Source organism: Ammospiza caudacuta, chromosome 9 (assembly GCF_027887145.1).
Source record: "Ammospiza caudacuta isolate bAmmCau1 chromosome 9, bAmmCau1.pri, whole genome shotgun sequence".
Taxonomy (NCBI): Eukaryota; Metazoa; Chordata; class Aves; order Passeriformes; family Passerellidae; genus Ammospiza; species Ammospiza caudacuta.
This window is the reverse complement of record NC_080601.1, coordinates 7,907,139-7,929,277: the sequence shown is the minus strand read 5'-3', so window position 1 is coordinate 7,929,277 and position 22,139 is coordinate 7,907,139. Positions and strand designations below refer to the sequence as shown.

At 44.6% G+C, this 22,139-nt stretch overlaps 1 protein-coding gene across 1 annotated transcript in view; it reads left to right on the top strand.

The window, feature by feature from the left end:
• PCDH15 (protocadherin related 15) overlaps positions 1 to 22,139 on the top strand; it is a 309,038-nt gene that overhangs the window by 246,377 nt on the left and 40,522 nt on the right. The window contains exons 26-28 of the mRNA XM_058810078.1: positions 430 to 573; positions 8,335 to 8,462; positions 18,790 to 19,005. Coding sequence (XP_058666061.1) covers positions 430 to 573; positions 8,335 to 8,462; positions 18,790 to 19,005 — 488 coding nt within the window. The remainder of the gene's footprint in view (positions 1 to 429; positions 574 to 8,334; positions 8,463 to 18,789; positions 19,006 to 22,139) is intronic.

The window sequence follows — 22,139 nt, the reverse complement described above, 5'->3', positions numbered from 1 at the left end:
GGAAATCTTGCCAAAATAACACAGAATTACTGGGAGGGATGTAAAGAATTCCCCATCCCATCCTCCTTTTTTGTGAGATTGGGCTCTTTGTCTTGTCCCATCTTTCCATTTGTACTCAAAACACATCTGTGATGGGAGTTTTACTCTCTGATCCTTTGGGTCCCTCCCAGCTCAGGATATTCCATGATTCTGTGATGCTGGGTTGGTTATTCCAGTAGCAGGGCAGATCAAGCCACTCTGCTGCTTAAAAATATCTTCAGAGATAAGCTAGGTGGGGTTTTCCAAACCTGAGGGAGGGAGGCAGGGAGGGAATGACTTGCTTGGCAGTGTCAGAGAATTGTGTCATCCATCCCCAAAATAAAACCCCTGGGCATTGAAAATCCCAGTTTGTGCATCTCATAAAATTCCTGTGTTTTTGCTGGCTTCCAGATGTGTTTGCCATTCACAACAGAACAGGAGTGATCACTGTGAAAAAGCCTCTGGACTATGAACGTGTCCAAAGTTACGAGCTCCGGGTGCAGGCAGACTCCCTGCAGGTGGTGAAGTCCAACAACCTGCGGGTTCCCTCCAAAAGTAAGTGTCAAAACCCTTTCCTTTACCATCTTTTTCACAGAGATATTGCTGGTGTTTGCTGAGAAGGCTGAAACTGCTCTCCAGTGACCTTGCTGTGTTTTAGGAGGGTCATGGTGATGCTGGGATCACAGCCCATGGTACATTTTGGGATCTGTCAGCCTGACTTGCCCAGAGCAGCTGTGGCTGCAGTGTCCAAGGCCAGGCTGGACATTGGGGCTTGGAGCAGCCTGGGACAGTGGAAGGTGTCCCTGCCCATGGCAGGGGTGGCACTGGATGGCTTTGTAAATCCTTTACAACTCATACAACTCATACCACTCTGGGATTCTGTGTTATTGAAGGTGCTCAAATATTTGGGAACATGCCATAAATCTTGGGGATAGCCTGAGACACTGTACAGGGGCGGCACTTCCAACACCTTCACCTTTCCAATGCTACCCACAGAACCAGCAGGAGATTTTGGGGTTTTGAGCCAGGATTTTCCTGGGTATTTCTTTTTCCTTGAATAAGAATTGAGTGTGTGGAGTGTGTGACACATCAGGGTTAATCAGTGGTCAGGAGCTTGGCTTTGTTAAGAGCAGGGTGAGATCCTGTGCAGGTTTATCCACCATCAAGGATGTACCTGCCAGAGCTGCCTGCTTCTCTCTGTGCCTGGGAGAAATCCAGGTAAGGTTATATCCATAAAAATACAGCCAAGGAATACCCAGCAAGCAGATCAGGCTCCCATGCAGCACACAGCTTTCTCCAAGCCTTCCTGACATGGCTGAAGACTCAAGGCAGTCAGCAGGTCCTTCCCTCCATTCCCTATTCTGACTCACATTCTGCACTAGGGCAGCTCTCCCAAGTGAGCAGCACTTCCAAAAAGTGATGGCTGAATTACTTTATTCAGGAATGCTTGATAATGACTGGAGTCTGACTTCAGGCCAGCTTAAAGGAGCACAAGCTGGGTGCCTTTGGTTCTCCAAGAGTATACAACACATCTATTCCTTAGAATATACACTGTGCTGCAGGGATGGCTAAAGAATTTTATAAATATATATATATTTAAAATACTTTAGTAGTGTCTGGCCAGCTCAATCACTTATGACTTCGTGATGGAAATCCCTTGATCTCTGGATTTGATTCCTGCGTTTATACAATGAATTCTTTTCCATTTTCTTGGCACTTTGTTTATTTTTGAGGAGTTTTAATCAGGTTAAACACTACTTCTGAGTTTCAGGGCACTGAATTGATGAACGGCAGTGGGAGGAGATGGGGCACAATTAACACATCACTGTGGGCTTTGCTGAGGTTGAACTGATGAATCATTTGGAGCTGGGCGACTTGGAATGCACAGCCCAAGGATTACACAACACTGAATTAGTACAGAGCTGTGACACCCACTGGCAGTGACCTCCTGCCAGTTTTGGTCTTGGATACCTCTGGATCAGTGGGATTTGTTCTGGAATTTGTTCTGGAATTTGTTGGTGACCTACTCTGGAACTGCAGGGATTTCTGAGCTCTTCACTTCGAGATACACATTGAGCGTGTCCAGGGAAGGGAACGGAGCTGGGGCAGGGAATGGAGCCCCAGGAGGGGCTGAGGGAGCTGGCAAGGGGCTGAGCCTGGAGCAAAGGAGGCTCAGGGGGCCCTTGTGGCTCTGCACAACTCCCTGCCAGGAGGGGACAGCCAGGGGGGGTCGGGCTGTGCTGCCAGGGAACAGGGACAGGACAAGGGGAAAGGGCCTCAGGCTGGGCCAGGGGAGGCTCAGCTGGGACAGCAGCAGCAATTTCTGCATGCAAAGGGTGCTCAGGCCTTGGCAGGGGCTGCCCAGGGAGCTTTGCAGTGCCCAGCCCTGCAGGTGTCCCAGGCAGGGCTGGAGGTGGCACTCAGTGCTCTGGGCTGGGCACAAGGTGGGCACTGGGCACAGCTGGGACTCCAGGGGCCGGCAGGGATTTTCCAGCCTCTGTGACCCTGGGATTCTGTAAATAACACAGCCCTGACAAACTGCTCAGCCAGCACACAGGCCTGAATGTCACAAAGCTCAGAAGATGGGCATAAAATTGTTTTCAGTCATGGTATTATAGGAAATAATTATGGAGAAGTAGGAGCTGGAGTATCCATCTAAGCAGGGGAAAAGTGAAAGTGCATTAAGTGTAACTGAGCCTGTCATTGAGTGATGGTGCCAGGTGATAGTGTGGCAATAATTGAATAAATATGTGAGAAGAGAAAGTAAATTGAGATGTTCTTTGGAGTATGAGAACATCAAATTGGTGACTTAAACTGGGGGTTTCATAGATGATGCTAAATCATGCAAAGTCACATTCTTGTTTTCAACACAGCCAAACTCATTAAAGGAGTTACTTTAACTGAAACTTCATGATATGAAATTGCTGTGTTGTTTCACTTCATTTGACTGGAAGATGAGCTGGGTTGGATGGTGACGATGACTTTAAAAGCTTGGAGTTCTTCTTGAGGATTCTGATGATGCTGAGCCCTGAAGGACCTTGAATATTAATGGAGTTTGGACAATGCTCTCAGGCACAGGTGGGGTTTTGGGGCTGTCCTGTGCAGGGCCAGGAGTTGAACTTGATGCTCCTTGAAGTGAGAAGGTAAAGGGTAGGAGGAGCAGAAGGATTTGTGTGGAAGCAGAGGGAGCAGGAAAGAGAAAGCACTGCCATTCAACAAAGGCTTGTTTCAACAACAACAAAGAGCATTTGAACAGGATGGACAAGGAAGGGCAAAGAGAGGCTTCTACCTCCCAATTCAGCCTGGTCCCAGTTGTAGAACTGTAGAACATGGATTGGTGGGCATGTCCAGAGCAACCGTGGCTGCCCCTGGATCCCTGGAATTGTCCAAGAGCAGGTTGGACAGGGCTTGGAGCAGCCTGGGACAGTGGAAGGTGTCCCTGCCCATGGCAGGGATGGGCTTTAAGGTCTCTTCTCTGGGATTCTGTGATTTCACATCCCTAGAGATGCAAAGGTAATGACAGAACCCCGTGGTGGTTTTTCCTGTATTTAAGAGGAATTAATTGACTGGGTGACAAGGTGGAGATTGGTCACAGGTCATGCTCCATGACCTTGGAGGTCCTTTCCAACCTGGATGATTCTATGACAGGACCATGTTAGACAGGGTTTTTATCTTGCTGTCACAAGATTTGAAAGCAACATCACCCTTCTGTGACAGTGTTCACAGGGGTTCTTGGATGACGGAAGAGATGAGAATGTTGACTCTATGTTTCAGAAGGCTTGATTTATTATTTTATGATATATATTACATTATAACTATAGTAAAAAGAATAGAAGGAAAAGCTTCATCTCAGAAGGCTAGCTAAGCTAAGAATAAAAAAGAAAAGAATGATAACAAAGGCAGCTGGCTCGGACAGAGAGAGAGCCAGCTCTGCCGTGTCTGGTCACTAAATCCAAACCCCCACATGAGACCAATCCCAGATCCACCTGTTGCATTCCTCAGCAGCAAATAATCAATGTTTACATTTTTTTCCTGGAGCCTCTCAGCTTCTCAGGAGGAAAAAATCCTAAGAAAGGATTTTCATAAAAAGATGTCTGCAACACCCTTCCATTGATTATTTCCATGTTTTATCCGGTCAGGTAGAACTGTTTGGCACCTTTGTCACCCCCAGTGCTGGTACAAAGGCACTGTCCTGGTTCTGCTGAACCCAGCTCTGAGCAGGGCTTTGCTCTGTGGGCTGGGGTAAGGCACCAGTCCTGTCTCCTTCTGTTTTTGCTTTTCTAAACCCCAAAAACCCCTTGGGAATAAAGTGGAAATGGGAGTTTTACAACTGAAATTCTGCAGCTGCTCCGTAGTCATTGGGAATGATAATTCCACTCCATTAAATATGAGCATGAATTCTGTGTCCCCGTGGTGTTGATGTAACAGTAAAGCAACCTTATGTTTTTAGTTGCAAAAGTTGGTGCTGGCAGTGCTTTCCAAGCTGGCTGCTCTGGCAGTTCCCAAATCCAGGAGTTGTGACAGATGGACTCCATGCAAGCAGAGCCTGGAGAGCTGATCCTGCTGCCTCACAGCTCTGGGGGAGCTTGGGACAAACTTCCAATTTCTTTGGGCAGCAGAGCAGTGCATTTTAGAGAGGCTACACAAAACCTGAGCTCCCACTCAGGTCATTATTTGTGAGAAAAAGAGGTTTTATTTGGATTTAAATCAGACCTCGGGTCTGTGCTGCTCCAAACACGTTGCTGTTTGCTTCTTTTTGCACTCTCTCGAGCAGTGACAGCACATGATGGTCTTCTTCAGGCTTTATGGGCTCATTTGGATCTAAGTGCCACTGAAAAATATTCAGTGCTGATTCCTGCTTGGTCCTGCCAAATGCAGGAATGTGAGCTGGAGCCCAGCTGCAGCTCAGCACAGCTCACCTGCCAAAGCACAGAGTGCTGCCTGCTCCACGCACTTGTAAGGCAGGAGTAAAGCAAAGTGCTCCTAAGCCCTGGCAAATCACAATTCTCCCTCCCAGCTGGATTCTGATGAACTTTGGAAGGGTTCTTTGAAAATCTGCTCCTACAGAATTGCTTTTTGGAGATGCAGGGATTTGTGTGAGAATTATCCATGCCTGAAGAGCAGCTGTACCCACGGCTGGGTTGGAATGTTGCAGAAGGCAAGTGCAGTGCTGCTGGTGAAAACACTGAGTAAAACTCACCTGGGAACACTCAAAAACATCCTTGATGCTGTCCCAGTGTCCAAAAACCATTGTTTTAGTTCAGCTTCATTTCTGCAGCCAAGTATAGGCTCACATGGACCTGGCACATTTTTAGATGGGGAGGCTGGAAAAGAACTTTCAGAAAAGATTTTTGGGAAAAACTTATGGGAATGAAATGCTGGCACACCCTGGTGACCCAGGAGTTTTTGCTGGGCTTGTTTTCTGTGTTACTTATTCATGGTCTACTCGTTTTAGTTGTTTCAGAGGTTCTTCAGCTTTGCTTTAGAGCAGCTTTCAAGCTGTTTTCACTCCCTTTAAGCAAACCACAGAAGCTGAAAGATCCAAAACTCTTGGCAGTGATTGTTTAGCTGGTTCCTGTAAGCTGAGGATGACTTAGAAACAGCTGCAGTTCTGTATTTTCTGTGCACTGCAGCTCATCTGCAGGGGGCTGGAGAAAAAGGAACCTTGCAGGAGACTGAGGTACCACAGAAATCAATTTTCTTGCCTCTTTTTGGCCACCTTGGCAGCTTTGTCCAGGGAAAGATGCTTTTTGTTCTGCTCTTTAAGCAGCACAGTCATAAGTTACAAGATTTTATACCTGGATTCCGGGAGGTCTCACAAGAAATACCACCAAGGAGTAAATCCTGCTTTCAACTCCTGGAATCCGTGAAGAAAAAAAGTAACTGGAGCTGGATTCCAGACTTAGAACTCCAAAGATGGGAGGTTTTTCATGCATGGGGGTACCAATTTCCCCTCTGGAAGGTGAATGTGAATACTGATAGCCTGTGATGATCACTGTCCTTACAAAGAGGGTTTGAGCCACACCCAGCATTTAGAAAAGCAGGTAAAAATTTGGAATATGAAGGAAAAATGAGTCTAATGACAGAGTCTGGACCAGACTCTCTAAGAGTGTGCTTCATTGGTGGCCTTTTCCATCAGGCTGGGAGTGCAGGAGTGATGGATTTGGGAGCACCAGTGCCCCTGTGCAGGGAATATTCCTGAATTAAGCAGAGAAACTGGAAAAATCCCCATGGGAAAGTGTCTGGCATGACCTTCCCCACATGGCACAGCTGCTGCTGAGGGATTTTAGTGAGAATTCCACTGTGAGGGTAAGACAACTTGTGTAGCTGATGGGGAGCCCTTTCCTGCAGCCAGCTGTGGATTTGGATCCAAAGGTGGGATGGCAAGGAGCTCATGGATGCCACATTCCACTCCACCTGCTGGAATGAAGGACTGTGGCCAGAAATCAGGCAGGAAGCTGAAATGCAGGTAGATATTCAATGGTGACAGTCCTAATGTTGGCCTGTGGATATGGAGGGTATTTAATTTGCTTCGTGCTTAATGTAATAACTTCCATTTCTCCATTCTCAGAGCATCCACCCTTTGCTAAACAAATCAGCCTTTTGGCAGCTCAGAGGACTGCCAGCAAATCAAACAAATGGGGAGTTGAGCAAATTGCAAGGCAAACTTTGCACAAGGCTCAGCCACCTCACCCAAACTGGCCTGACACGACAAAAGCGAGCGATGTGCAAATGATGTTTAATTTGAATTAGAGAGAACCAGGGCAGGTGAGCCAGCACCTAATCCACTGGCATGGATAAAATCAGGATCTGCTAAAATCCAGCAGCAAACTGGTGGCAGCCAGTGATAGAACTGGCTATGGGCTCAGCAGGGCAAGGTTGCTTCCACACATAATCCTGCTTTTGATGCCACCTTCTTCCCTGAAGGGTGGAGCTGCAGTGGGAAAGTCTGCCTGGGAAGCTCATTTTCCTGCCATATAGTTTGGTATTGCAGCCAGAGACATTAGGGATCTAATTTAAGAAAAGAGAAATTTGACAATCAGTGTAATTTCCTTTCCTTTCTTTATTTTCTTTTCCCCCCCTTCTCTCCACACTGAAGAACCCCACAGGATTTTTTTTCACATTTCACTTCCATTTATGAGGCCATCATTTGTTTCCCATCAGCTGGACCATCAGATAGGCAGAATATCACTTTGGCCATGTCAGAAATACTCTGAAATATCAACATTTTCCTCCCCTAAGCATACAGCTCCTAAGCCTTTTCTTAAGAGCCTGCATTGTACAAGTAACTCAGATCAGTAGCACCTGTGCAACACTGAAATTATCCTGGCACTGAAAGGAGCTGGGAAGACCAGCTCAGAAAGGCGGCAATTTATCACTTGCAAATGTGGTTTTAATGAACTGGATATCATCATTTCCAGCAATCTTTCTGGATGATACAATTCTGAAAGAGGGAAGCAGATGTTGGTGGAGATTGCTGCACAGTGGAATCTGTTTGGCACCAGGTCCGTGGTTTTTGCTGGATGTTTTTTCCCCTTGCAGAAGGATGGAGATGTTTATTGCTCAATAGGCTGGAGCAGGAACTCTTTAATAAAACCAAATTAACAGTGGGGTTTTGTGTTGAAGCTCTGGTGTTTTGTGTTGAAGCTCTGGTGTTTTGTGTTGAGCGCTGGTGGAGTTCCCCAGGGCCAGGCCAGGTTTGGGAGGAGAACAGGCTTGGGGGTGCTTTCAATTAACACAGGAAATTAATTAAGTGTTGAGGCTGCTGAGCCAAAACTCTGTGTGACCATTTATGAGTTTATAGACACCAGGACTGAATCAGCCATTAAGAATTTGCATGGCAGTAGGAACAATTAAAATAGATAAAGCAAAGTGCAGAGATGCTGTTAATGAGCTCTTTGTGACAAGGGGAAAGGGCCTCAGGCTGGGCCAGGGGAGGCTCAGCTGGGACAGCAGCAGCAATTTCTGCATGCAAAGGGTGCTCAGGCCTTGGCAGGGGCTGCCCAGGGAGCTTTGCAGTGCCCAGCCCTGCAGGTGTCCCAGGCAGGGCTGGAGGTGGCACTCAGTGCTCTGGGCTGGGCACAAGGTGGGCACTGGGCACAGCTGGGACTCCATGGGCTGGCAGGGATTTTCCAGCCTCAAATATTCTGGGATTATCCAATTTTAGCATTCTATGCTGTCTCAGAGATTTATTTTTATTTTATTATGCCTATACTCATTTTACCTGATCTCCCTGAGCTGTAAATTCATGAATACCAGGAGTTGTTACAAATTATTGTAAAATTTCCTATTTTGCCTTTTCCTACCCTCTTTTAGGTAATACAGCCAAGGTCTTTGTTGAGGTGAAGGATGAAAATGACCATGCACCTGTGTTCACCAAAAAACTGTACATTGGAGGGGTGTCTGAAGATGCCAGAATGTTTTCTTCTGTGCTCAAAGTGAAGGTAAGGGTCAAGTTTTTGTTATAACCTTCAATTACAGATGGAAAATTTGTACTCATTGGTTGATTTTTTTACAGAAAATTCTGAAATTTGCATCTTCTAAAGCTGCTTGATGGTTGATGTTGGCACAAGGATGATTTTGAGTTAAAACCCAGGTTTTGTTTGTAGTCAGTTTTGGTGCTTGTGTCTCATACCAGTTTGTAGCCCTCATTTTAGATCTGTTAAGATTTAAATATTTGGGTTATGCTGAATGCCAGTGTTCACCTGAAGTTTGGTTTTTTTTATTTTGGCTGGTTTTTGTATTTAGGTTTGAAAGGGGAAATCCAGCAACTTTAGGTCTGCAATGAGAGGAAAGTGAGCATAAGATTAATCATCCACAGGATCACAGGGTTGGTTTTTTTTTTTTGTGTGTGTTTTTGGGTTTGGTTTTTTTTTTTTTTTTTGTTTCAAAGGGAGCAAAAATTAATGGAAATATAATATACAGACTACAATTCATCTCAGATAATAATAGCCAAGAGTAAAAGCTCCTTTTTTTCAATAAAACAAATAAATTATATGTTTAGAGCACCAGGAATGATAAAAGGGTCAAAGCTTAATAAAGTTGTTCCTAGCTGTTTGTTTTTTTGGTTTTTTGGTTTTTTTTTTTGTTTTTCTTTTTGTTGGTTTCATGAGAGTCCTTCTCAAAATAAGCCCAGAAATGGCAGAGAAGCGGGGAATTGGGAAGCTTCTACTTCATCGAAAGTAGGAATCCAAAAATGGTGGCAAATCCAAAAATCATGTCAAATCCATGAACTTCAGAACTCCTGAAGAATCACAGAATCATTAAGGTTGAAAGAGACTTTTAAGACCATCAAGTCCAACCATCTGCCAACACCACTGTGGTCACCACCAAAAATGTCCCCAGGCACCACTTCCACACATTTTGGGACAATTCCAGGGATGGTGACTCCACCACTGACCAGGTCAATGCTTAGCCACCCTTTCTATGAAGAAATTCTTCCAATTATTCCATCCAAACCTCCTCTGGAACAACTCAAGGCTGTTTCCTCTCCTCTCCCTTGACTCATCCCCACCTGGCTCTATCCTCCTTCCAGGGAATTGTAGAGAGAGATAAGAGGACAGAGGCACTGGAGTAGATAAAAAACTCTGGAAGGCAAAGTAATTTAGGGAAAGGAACGTTTTGTTCCTTGTATGAAAGCAAATGAATCATGAGGCACAAATGTCAAAACACATTTGGAGTCGTCCCACAAGATGTGGACAGGCTGTGAAATCCTTCCTGGTTTTCCAAGAGGACTTCTTAGGCACAGGTATTTTTGTGTCAGTCAGGGGGATAAGAAATAGGTGGAGAAAAGATAAGGGAAATTTTGGGGTGATGAGGGGAATCTGCTTTTGCCCTTTAGAGACATTTGACACAAAACATGTGATCAGTCCACAAAGAAGGAGCAAAAGAAATGTCAGTTTTGTGTCTTTCGGCTTTTTCTGTTCCAATCCTCCCTGGTTTTGCTGGCACAAAATGGAATGAGGCCTAAGCCAGGAGTTGGTATTAGTGGATGGCATTAAACATAATTGTGTGTTTAGTGAAAGTAAAATTAGAAATAATTAAAGAGTACTTTTGTTGCAGAGGATCAGGCTGGAATTTATTGTTGTAGCACGGAGCATTTGCAGCAGTCAGTGCTCGTTACCTTTTTTCCTGGCCTTTAGAAAGCAAAAGTAATTGCTCTGTTAGTTAAACACAATCCCCATTCCAGCCTGGTTTGAGAATAATTAATCGAATGAATGTCTGTTCTTGAGGAGTAGAATGAAATGAGCAGCTTTCCAAGCTGAAACTTAGGAGAACATTAATAAAGTACACGCAGAGCTTGCACCGTAGAAATTATTCAGGTTTGGATTCCAGGGGGAAATTCAGGTTCTTAGGAGGTGTTTTTCATGCAATTGCTTTCATCTTCTGCATTCATTAACAGTTGCTCAGTTTCTTTCACATCATCTGAGTGATTTTGAGAAGAAAGTGGTTTTCTCAGTATTTTCTTGCTGGCACTGACAATAGCCTTGATGAGCCCCAAACGTGGGATATTGGAATCAGAGAATTCCTAATTCCCAATATCCCATCCAGCCCTGCCCTCTGGCACTGGGAACCCATTCCCTGTGTCCTGTCCCTCCATCCCTTTCCCAAATTCCCTCTCCAGCTCTCCTAGAGCCCCTTTAGCTCCTGGAAGGGGCTCCCAAGTCTTCCCAGGGCTTCTCTTGTCCAGGTTGGCCAATCCCAACTCTCCCCGCATTTCAAATGACAAGATGCAAAACTACAACTTCCAAAAACAGCCCAAAAATCCCACAGTGAGTTCTTCTTTAACAGGACATAATAACTTACGGGGATAATTAGGAGTGTAGTCTTTAATTATTAATAGAGTAGTTGATGTAGATCAGTTTTGGATCAATTGATCACAAATACACCACTGAACATTCAGATGCTTCAGTCATGCTCTACTCTGCCTTGGACAAAATTTCACAAATAATAAAAAACAATCAAACACCAAAAATAAATTAAAATTTAAAGAAAAAAATAAAGGAGAGAAGAAAATTAATCCTGAGTCCATAATCTTCCACACAAATTGAATTTAGAAACAAACAGACAAATAAAATGTTGGATAAAAACTTCCCTCATCATCCAAACAGTTGATATGTACCAAGGCCAATCCTATGAAGTTTCTCCCAACTCTCTAAGGTCATTGGGTTTGCTGCCAGCAGCATCCTCTTAAATACATTAATTTGAGTATAAAAGCCTTTTAGAGAAGGATAATGAGCTGCTTTGCTCCAGATTCATAGTAAGATTCCTCTAAGTAGATAAAAAGGATGCTTAAGCTCAGCAGAATACCACAAATCATTTTCCAAAAGTCATTTTTAATCAGAATTAATTTGGGGAGTGATAAATCACATTAATTATTCTCTATGGATCTGATTGGATTACGAGCAGTAGCCCCTGAAAGCTGGGAGGTACTGATGCTCCAAGATTTAAAAAAGGGACATATTTGAATAAAGTGGCAATTTTTAGCAAAGGATTTGCTCCTTGCTGTTTCAATTCCCCTTTTTTGCAATTCCGATTTTTTACCCAGAATTTCCAATCTGTTTGAGAGTCCATTTCCTTAATTAAAGACCTTTTTGTGCTTTTCATTAGGAATATACTAATTAAAACCAGATGTAACATGCAGAGCCTCTAATTATGAATTCTGTGCCTTGATCTTTGCTTTGTGTTTCCTTGTGCTAGAATTATTTTGCTTTTCACTGGTATTTTCATGGAACTCCTGTTGCTCCCCCTCAGAATTCCAGGCTTCCTTGAGCCCCAAACACAATATTTTCTATCTGCTTCAGGAAATAAATCCACAAAAGAATCTTTAGGGAAATTACCAGCAGGAATTGGCTTTTCCCTACAATGGAATGTTATTAGCTCTTGCTTTTCAAATATTAACACTATTAACCTCTGCTTTTCTTACTTTATTTATTAAATTATTGAATTATTACAGATTTAAATGAGGGAAATATCAGAGGTCCTGATTCTAGTGAAGAAAGAGAATTGTCTGAATTCCTGCTCAGTTTATAAAGGTGTTTTTGTCCTGAAAATGTTTGCAGGGAAGGAATCTTGCCTAAATAATGCCAGTGAATCCAAGGCTCTGGAATTGGCTGTATTTGATGGAAATGCTTTGTTTCCTACAATATTTTCATTCCAGCCTTTTCCTGTGCTCTTTGCCCCTTTCTAATCAGATTTTTCATGGAACTTTATTCCCTTTGAATATCCTTTATTGAATATCGAATATCCTTGGAATATCTCAACAGAAGAGAGCAAAATAAACAAAGCCATTTTAGGCTGCATGTTCTGGGGAGCAGGAATTCCTCTTTTCTTCACTTCAAAAGCATCTTAGAGATCCCTCAATGAGCTAAAACAATGGATAAAAGAAACAGTTAAAATTCCTGGCTAGAGAGAGAATACCAAAGTTGATTTTTTTTTTTCACAGATCTGTTATTAAATGTCCAAATTTTTTCCTATCTATGCCTATAACCTGTAGATTTATTTTGATATTTCCTTTTCCTTGGGATGACAAGGGAATCTTCAGAGTGGCAAGTTCTGGAATTCCTGAGATTCCACCCTGGGCACCCGGGGGAGCTTTCAGCGCAGCATTTGGCTCATCCCTCCTTTGGCTGTTGCACGACTCATGCCCAAAACTGAACTGCTTTGCCACTCACAACCTTTCCTTGCTTAAAATGTGATTTATGGATGCCAGAGTAGGGAGACAACATGCTTGGTAGGAGTAAAAGTCTCCTTGGAAAGCTCATTGCGGTGACAACAGCGCAGCCTCCAGCTGCTGGAACATCTGGCCCCCAAAAAAGCTGTGTGCCCTGCTAAGACAAATATTACAGGAATGCCAGGCATTTTTCCTTCAAAAATCATATTCCTGCTTTTTCTAGGCTTTCTGAACTTTTTACTCTAAGCTCTCTTACTTTCCTTTTATTTTCCTCTGGCACAATCAGAGAATTCCCTACCCTTTGGGATTTTTTTCCCATGTAATTGAAGATTTTTCAATTACTTTTTTCTTTGAGGGCATTTTGAAGATTGGTGGTCCTGAATGTGCCTTCTTGAGTAAAGGCTCCTAGAGGGGCTGGGAGTGGGGAGTGTGCCTGGATCATTCCCATCCCATGGAGGAAATCCATGTGTGTGGCCTTTACTTCCTCACACACACACAAAAAGTTATTCTCTAAAGCATTAACTTGAAGAAAAATAACAATAAAATTCATTTTTTGCAATTATTTGCTTCAAAATCCAACTTTGGGAACCTCTCTTGTTCAACACCTTTTCCCATGAGACAGCCTGCCAAAAGGAATCCCTGTTTCCTTTGGCATCTGGGAGGTTTATAGCCACCACAGGAGGACAAAGTGAGCAATTCCCATTCACCTGATTTATTCCTACCTGTGTTTCTCAGAAAATTCCTGGCACTGGGGGTATTGGGAGTCAGCTGGGCAGTGATCAGTATCAGTGATGTAGTGAAGAAATAGAAATTGATATATAAATTGATATATAAATTCAAAGCAATATGAATATTAAAGAATATATGGAAATAACCACCAACCATATTTACTATAATACAGATATATTGATATATTATATACTGATGTATTAAATATGGAATATTTTATGTTAAATATAAGTTTAATATGAATATAAATGTTTTTTAAGATCAAGGCTAAACATTCCTGGTGCAGCCAGTGGCAAACTAAGGTGAGGAGCATGAGTTCCAAAGGGCTTGAGCCAGATGAGGGTGTAAAAGAGCACGGAAGTGAAGAAATACAGGAAATAAAGGAAAATTGCAATGGCTACCCCAAATTTCCAGGCTTAGGTGTCTGTACAACACCCAGAAACCTCCCCTAAAACAGCCCAGTGACAGCTGTGCTGTCAGAACTGGAAATCTGCAACAATCTGGAAATTCCTACCAGCAAAAACAGTCTGGTTCTAAAAACTGCTTTATGTGCCAGCCACTAATTGGGAACATTGGAGCTGCCATCTGCTAGGAAGGGAGGAAAAAATTCCCCTCAGCATCCCAATCCCAATCCTGCCATTTTCAATGCCCCCTTAGCAGCCTGGGGCTTGTGGGTAAGGGTGGCCCTCTGAGGGAGGTGGGAAGCATTTCAAATTAACAACTGTGTTTCACTCTGAGCAGCAAATCTGGATTTAGATCAGATAAAAAGTGGAATCATCAATGATTATACAGCTTCAGGAGTTAGTGATAATTTTTATGCTCATCCCAAGCATGCCACTGGTGACTTTTGGTGACAAGGGTCAGTGTGCTGCTGTAACAGCAAGCGGGGTTTGCCAGCCTGCCTGGGTGTTCTGCCATCAAGCTGTGCTTGTGCAGTCATATGGAGCCAGAGATTAATTAATCTGTGCTTTAAAGGCTTCATTTGTTGGGCCTTCTTGCAAAGGAGAGAAAAAGAAGGGGTTGATCACTGAGACAACAGAATGGTTTGGGTTGGAAAGGAGCTTTAAGCCCATCCATGGGCAGGAACACCTTCCACTGTCCCAGGCTGCTCCAAGCCCCAAAATCCAACCTGAACAACACTTCCAGGGATTCAGGGGCAGCCACAGCTGCTCTGAGCACCCTCTGCCAGGGCCTCACGTGCCTCTGAGTAAAAATATCCTCACTCCTTTTGTGCTGGGATTAGGGAGCACCCCAAGATTTGTGCCTCATCCTCCTCTGTGAGAGGGGATGGGAAAGGGCTGGAAGCAGCAGCAGCAATCCTGACCCAGCTCCCTGTTTGTGGGCACACCTCCACTCAATCACAGGAGGCTGGAATTTGTCCTGGTAATTCCTGAGATCATCCATATTTATCAGCCCTCAATCACAGCAGGATTTAGGAGACATCTGTATTTCTTGTGCAGAACAAAAGGCAGACATGCTGCTGGAATATTAAGATTAAGTGCAGCTCTTTCTCTTCTTTGACAGTCATAATGCAACTCTTGAGATGTCATAGATCTCTTGCTAATGAAGTGTCAAAAATATTTACCTTCAGGACAAATTACAGGAATAGCAAACATCCTTCCTAGGATTAGAGAAGTTTGGGAGGTTCCTGGGAGCAGCTCACAAGCTCTCTCTGCTGGTCCTGCCAAGCCCAGTGTCCTTAGGTTTGAGCCAAAGAGCAGAGACAGGGGGAATTCAAACAACAAAGTTAAATATTTGAAGCTGGAATCTGATCATTTTCCCAGCCTGTTTGGCACCTGTTTGCACATCTCTGGGTGGATGTGGAAAGAGCCTGAGCTGTGATGGTGGTGGGGCTGCTGATGGCTCTGGGGTGGCACTGAGCTCTCAGAACTGGTGGCAATTAACTCAGCCTGTCTGCCAGCTCGAGGCACCTGAACTCTGCAGGACTGTACAAGCTGTGAGCTTCAGATGTCAAAAGGCCTCTTTCAGTGGAGTTTAATGCCTTAAGCTCAGCTGCAAGACTTGAACATTTCATTAGTGCTGAGCTCCAGTGCCCTGAGCTTTGTGCAGAAGGCCTGACTTCATTTAATGCCTGTGCCTGCAGCATCAATACCTTAATTCGGATCCAAATTTTGTTTGTTTTTAGTCACACACGTCTCCAGGCGTGAAATGCTGAAGGTGAAATTGATTTCTGGTGTCATTGAAAGCAGTGACTATTAAAAGCTGTACATTTTATTGAGAGACAATTTGCCAATATTAAAAATATGATGGGCTTCTGACCCAGCTGAACCAAGCTCATAAATCCATTTTAACAAAGAAATTGGCCTTTTATTGGAAGGTCATCCTGCTGCTCTCCAGGGCACCTCTAGGGAGCCTTTGGACTTCACTGGGCACTCAGTGGGAAACTTGGCTTGCTCATGGATGTCCCAAAAGGAGCTGGATCCTGTGGCTGGACATTGCTCCTGTGGCTGCTGCTGGGTCCCTCATGTGCCATGTGGGGTTACAGGAATTCTGTTTTTCCTTCCTCCCCAGTTCCATTACCACCATGCAAAGCTGAGTATAGATAAACAAGAGGGTTTGGCTAGGCAAGACTTTTCTGGATTGGTCATGGTTTTATCCTGAGCTGTGTTGCATGAGCTGAATTTACCCTGGAGTCCCAGAATGGTTTGGGGTGGAAGAAACCTCAAATCCCATCCAGTGCCACCCCTGCCATGTCAGGGACACCTTCCACTGTCCCAGGCTGCTCCAAGCCCCAAAGTCCAGCCTGGCCTTGGGCACTGCCAGGGATCCAGGGGCAGCCACAGCTGCTCTGGGCACCCTGTGCCAGGGCCTGCCCACCCTGCCAGGGAACAATTCCTAATTCCCAATGTCCCATCCAGCCCTGCCCTGTTTCAGTCTGAACCCATTCCTCGTGTCCTGGCACTCCAGGCACAGCTGAGGTGCTGTTTTAATTTTTTTCGTTGTTTCTCACCATCCAAACATCACTCTGGTGTTTCTCTCCAGCCATTTCCTTGAGTTCAGGTTGGATTTTAGAAATGTTTCCTCGTGAAGGGGTGGCAGAGCATTGGAAGGGGGCTGCCCAGGGAATGGTGGAGCCACCAGCCCTGGAAGTGTCCATGGAATGAGTGGATGTGGCACTGCACAATGTGATTTGATGGTCAAGGTGACAATCAAAGGTTGGCTGGTGTGATCTTGGAGATGTTTTCCAACCTTAAAAATTCCATTATTCTGTGACATAGTGTGTTTTCACATTCATTTCTTCCTTCAGCAATTTATTTATGTGGAAAGCCAACAATTTTCCTGACTCTCCACTGCCAGGCTCCCATCTGCTGGCTCTGGGATGTTGTGGGCTTGTATTTCCCTGTGCCAGTTGGAAAGCTGGAATGCTCTGGAAAAGCCCACTGATGTCTTTGCTTTTTTGACTAACAGAACAGAGTAAATTTCAGAAAGCTTTTTAACCTTCCCATCTTTCTTAAAATCACTAATAAAGGAGTTTGAGCTCACCCAGGAGGCAGCACTCTGGGTTTTAAAAGCCTTAAAAAACCCTGTGGAGCTGGAGAAGAAAACCAACCTAACACAATTTATATATATATGCTTTTGGTAGTCGAGCCAGATGAAGCTTTGTGAATTTAGAAGAAAGCAAAATATTGAGAGTGGGAATTTAACCAGTTGTGTGTCTGTGATGAGTGACAGCCAGTGTCATTCCAGGAGCTCATCTTTTGGGCTGTTCTGAATGAAACTTGCTCTTTCCAGCTAAACCAGCCTGGATGTAATCCTTTAAGTGCTGGATGATTCTGTCTGGAAATCTGGGCTGATAGGAGTTGGAGTGCCATGGAGCATACACAGCTTTGAGCACCTGGATTGCTTATGGTGCTTGTATTCCCTGAAAAATTATCTGAGAATGAATAAAAAACCAGAAGGTATGATTTCCACCGTATAGAACTTGTTCAATGCTGGTGAGGAAACAATTAATGATGATTAATGGCCCCCTGTTGAAGGCTTAATGACCTTGCACAGATAATTCTCTTTTAGTAGCTGTGGTGTCTCATAAACAGCTCTGCTCTCTGTGAGCAGGGACAGGACCCCAGGGAATGGCTGGAGCTGGGTCAGGCTGGAGATCAGGGCAAGGTTCTTCCCCCAGAGGGTGCTGGGCACTGCCCGGGCTCCCCAGGGAATGGGCACAGCCCTGAGGCTGCCAGAGCTCCAGGAGAGCTTGGACAACATTCCCAGGAATGCCCAGGGCGGGATTGTTGGGGTGTCTGTGCAGGGATCCCTGTGAATCCCTTCCAGCTCTGGATATCCCATGATTCTACAAACTCTTCATGCTGACACAAACCCTTATTGTTTTTCATTCTTAAGTCATGGCACTGTAAGGATTTTCCATGGATTTTACATGCACCTATTCAAAGTTAAGGCTGGTTTTCATTCCAGCATTAGCTCAAGCGACGGGCCTCAGGAGCAGTGCCAATATTTCCATAAAAACCTGCTGATAGATTCTGAAGTATCCCAGATGCTGGGGCCGTGACCAAGACTAATGAGTGCTCAGGCATTAATTAGCTCCCACCTCGCTGATCCCTGGAAGGAGCACAGGAAAGCTCGGTCAAGGTCCTTGAAACACTTCCCTCTGGATTCAGACTGAACAGGAGCATAAGGAATGGGGCTGGAGAGACCAGGATGGGGCTACACAGGGCTGTCAGGAGCAGGGAAGGTGGAATAACAATTCCTGGGGCTGCCTGGTTGATGCCAGCTCTGCATCCTGATCCAGTTCAGCAACGGTGCCAGGACAGCTCTGCGTCCTGAACTGGGGCGCCCAGCAGGGCCCTGTGCACCACTGCAGGAATGCCACTCAATCCTTCCTTATTTTAATAAAAAGTTACTTGATTGCACCAAAAATACCTGTGCTCCAACAGAATATATCTAATATGAAGGGCATTTTTGTGCAAATCTGTGCAGAGGTTGCTGAGATGTTTTTTTCTTTGATAATTTTTTTTCAATGAGAATTTGGCAGCGGAGGTTTCTCATAATTAAGCAGTTGTTGCAGACTTGAAAGTCAACTTATATTTTTAAGGTATTGTTGCAGACTTGAAAGTCAACTTATATTTTTCTACTTTTTAATTTTTATTTTCTTTCTTCTGGAGCAGCTTAATGCCAACAGAGGAGGAAGAAATTGCTGGAAAAGCAAAACTGAGTGCAGCAAAGTTAAATGAAGCATTTAAAGTAGCAGCCTGCTCTGGGATATAATGTTTTAAATGTCAGAGTGGCAGAAATTTGCTGGGCCAAGATGTAACTTTATTTAAAGGACAAGGTTAATGACTCCTTCCATGCATATTTACCTTGTTTGCCTGTGCTTGTTTCCTTTTCCCCATTAGGCTGATGATAAGGACACTGGGAATTACAGTGCCATGCAATACAGGCTCATCATTCCCCCCATCAAGGACGGCAAGGAGGGCTTTGTGATCGAGGCTTACACGGGGCTGATCAAAACTGCCATGCTCTTCAAAAACATGAGGAGATCCTATTTCAAGTTCCAGGTCATTGCCACCGATGATTACGGCAAAGGACTGAGCAGCAAAGCAGACGTGCTCGTAAGTATCAGCCAGGGATTATTGGTATGGAATAATTCCTCAGGAAATTCAAACACTGCAGGAAGTTTCATTCCAGGCAGATCTAGAGAAAAGCCATCAAGTGCTTGTGCTTAATTTTTTTGAAGGCAGTGGGATAAAGCTTTTCGTTTCTTAAACCAAAAGATTTTGTGACCTGTTAGGAGTGAGTTCAGAGGAGGCACCAGTTTGGGAGGAAAGGCTGGGGGAGTTGGGAATGTTCAGCCTGGAGAGGAGAAGCTTTGGGGTGACCAAATTGTGGCCTTCCAGGACCCAAAGAAGCTACAAGAAAGATGGAAAGAGATTTTGGAGAAGGGCCTCGGGTGGCAGGACAATGGGAATGGCTTCCCAGTGCCAGAGGGCAGGGCTGGATGGGATATTGGGAATTAGGAATTGTTCCCTGGCAGGGTGGGCAGGCCCTGGATCCCTGGCAGTGCCCAAGGCCAGGTTGGACAGGGCTTGGAACAGTCTGGGACAGTGGAAGGTGTCCCTGCCCATGGCAGGGGTGCCACTGGATGGTTTTAAGGTCCTTCCAGCCCAAACCATTCCATGATTCTATGTCCCTTGGTCATGTCCAAGTTGTCTTAGTTGCTTATGTTAACAAATAATTTTGGGCTAAGAATGAACTTTTCAGTTCCTGAGAAAGCAGCATTCCAGAACTGGCAGCATCTTTAGGTGTCAGGCTCATGGTTTTGTGCTGTTCAAAGAACATTGACTTAGTCCAGGCACTGAAACCATCCAAGCTAAATTTCCTTAAAACCTATAAACTTGATGGATTGGCTCAATATTAGCATAATGTGAAAGGGATGGAGTGCATTATCCACTTCATGGGAACACTGTCAAAGGATACAGATGAGAGCCAGAATCATTGGTATGGTGAATTCTGCAGGAGTTCTCCAAGTAAACATAAAAGATGACACCCTCATGCTTGACCTCCCAAAATGATGGGGAATTCTCAGGTAATTTAGGCGCTAATAGGATATTAAAACATAGCCAGAAGGAATCGACATTAACATTAGAAAGTGAAGGATGTCTCATTAATTTATAGAGGTTTCTTTCTGATGGCTGGCTGAGTGATGAGCAGTGCACCCAGCTGCTTTGAGCAAGGCCTGGAAACTTGGAGGAGCTGGAGATGCAATTCCAGACCAACCCTATCTGCCTAGAACACTGGCACATGGACCTGCTGGAATGAGCCCAGGGGAGGCACCAGCATGGGCAGAGGGATGGAGCAGCTCTGCTGGGAGGAAAGGCTGGCACAGCTGGGGAGGCTCACCTGGACAGGAGAAGCTCTGGGGGGACCAAATTGTGGCCTTGCAGTGCTTGAAGAAGACAAAAGAAATACAGAGAGACAATGTTCAAGGGATGGAGGGACAGGACACAGGGAATGGCTTTCCACTGCCAGAGGGCAGGGCTGGATGGGATGTTGGCAAGGAATTGTTCCCTGGCAGGGTGGGCAGGCCCTGGCACAGGGTGCCCAGAGCAGCTGGGGCTGCCCCTGGATCCCTGGCAGTGCCCAAGGCCAGGCTGGACTTCGGGGCTTGGAGCAGCCTGGGACAGTGGAAGGTGTCCTTCCCCATGGCAGGGGTGGCACTGGATGGGCTTTAAGGTCCTTCCAACCCAAATCATTCTGGGATTCTCCGATTTTATGCACCAAGTGCGATCCATACACTGAGATTCTTTCCCATGATTTTAACAGGATTTTCCTGCTGTGGGGTCAGAGGCTCAGGCTCTCAGATGTTATTTCTTTCAAAACCAGCTCTAAAAGTGAAAAGAGAAATTAATTTAATTACTCCCATGCAGAAGAACAAGATAGGACTGCACTGGGAGGAGGTCTCGGGAGAAGAGGCAGGTACAGTGCTGGGCAGAAGCTGAGCAGAGCAAGGTATCCTCCAGAGCTGGGACCAGGATGCTTCCCCAGAGCCTGGCACAGCTCTGGGAGCAGCAGGATCTGCCAAATCCGCTGATCAAAGGTTGTCACACTGGTGGGGACAACCCATGGGAAGGACACCAGGATGGCTCAGGTCAGACAGATGTGGCTTGACAGTTTGCTTCCACGTGATGGAGTTTTCCTTCTCAGCATCTGTGAGATGAAAGAAATACAAGAATTACATTTTAAAATGAGTTTGCTGCAAGGAAGCACCTAAAGATGCTGAGGAAGGGGAGGTAGTGGATATTCACTATCATGATTTGAAATCCTGGATATCATCTTTATGATGTCATAGATAACATCTTTAATCAAATGTTTATTGGGGTTCAAGGCGTCTCCTCATTCGGGTCACAGCTACTCCCAGGAGTCCAATGGTGCCATATCACAATCAAGAGTCTTGGTAGGCTCTGCCTTGCTGAATTTAAAGCTTGGGAAGTGCCTAATGAGAGAAGCTTGGGATCAAAGGGATATCACTCGTGGGCTAGAGGTTACCAACAATTTTCTGCTTTGCCTGCCTTTACAAATGGGGATAACAAGCAAGTTAATGTTACCATGGAAACCTCAAATGTCGCTTGATTTTGTCCAACACCCTTGGTTTCCTATAACTTGTCACAAATGTGTGTTTATCCCTGGTTTTGTACATGAACAAGCGATGATAATTGTGATTTCTTCCATATTTAAAGAATCACTGCCTTTGTTTTTGGTGTTGCCTTGATGCTGTTTTCAGTTCCTGGGTGCACAGTGGTTGCTTGAATTGGCTAATGTAATTAATTCTATTAAATTAATCATTGCTTTCCAGTTCCGTTGCATGATTTTTATTTGGAGCTCATTATAATTCTGTGTTTCTTACACAGAAGCCTGTACGTGCTGATCAGGGCATCTGATGACATTTCAAGAACATTTAAATATTTAAAGTTGAATTAAGCTTCAAAGCTGGTGAATCAGTGTTTGATGTGGAAGCACATTTAGGTTTTTCTGCTGCTGTGCTTCCAGGGCTCCTCTTTGGAAAATCAAGGCTTGTTTATTTCTTTTAGAATCAACTAACCCTTGATTTTTAAATTTATCAGCTTTAACATTGGCCTAGTTTTCGAAATTTTCCTCCAGAATCCTCAACAGATTGGAGTGGTTTTGGGTTCATAGTAAAAAACAAAAATTGCCAGATATTTGCTCCGAAGTTACTCCATACCTCGGT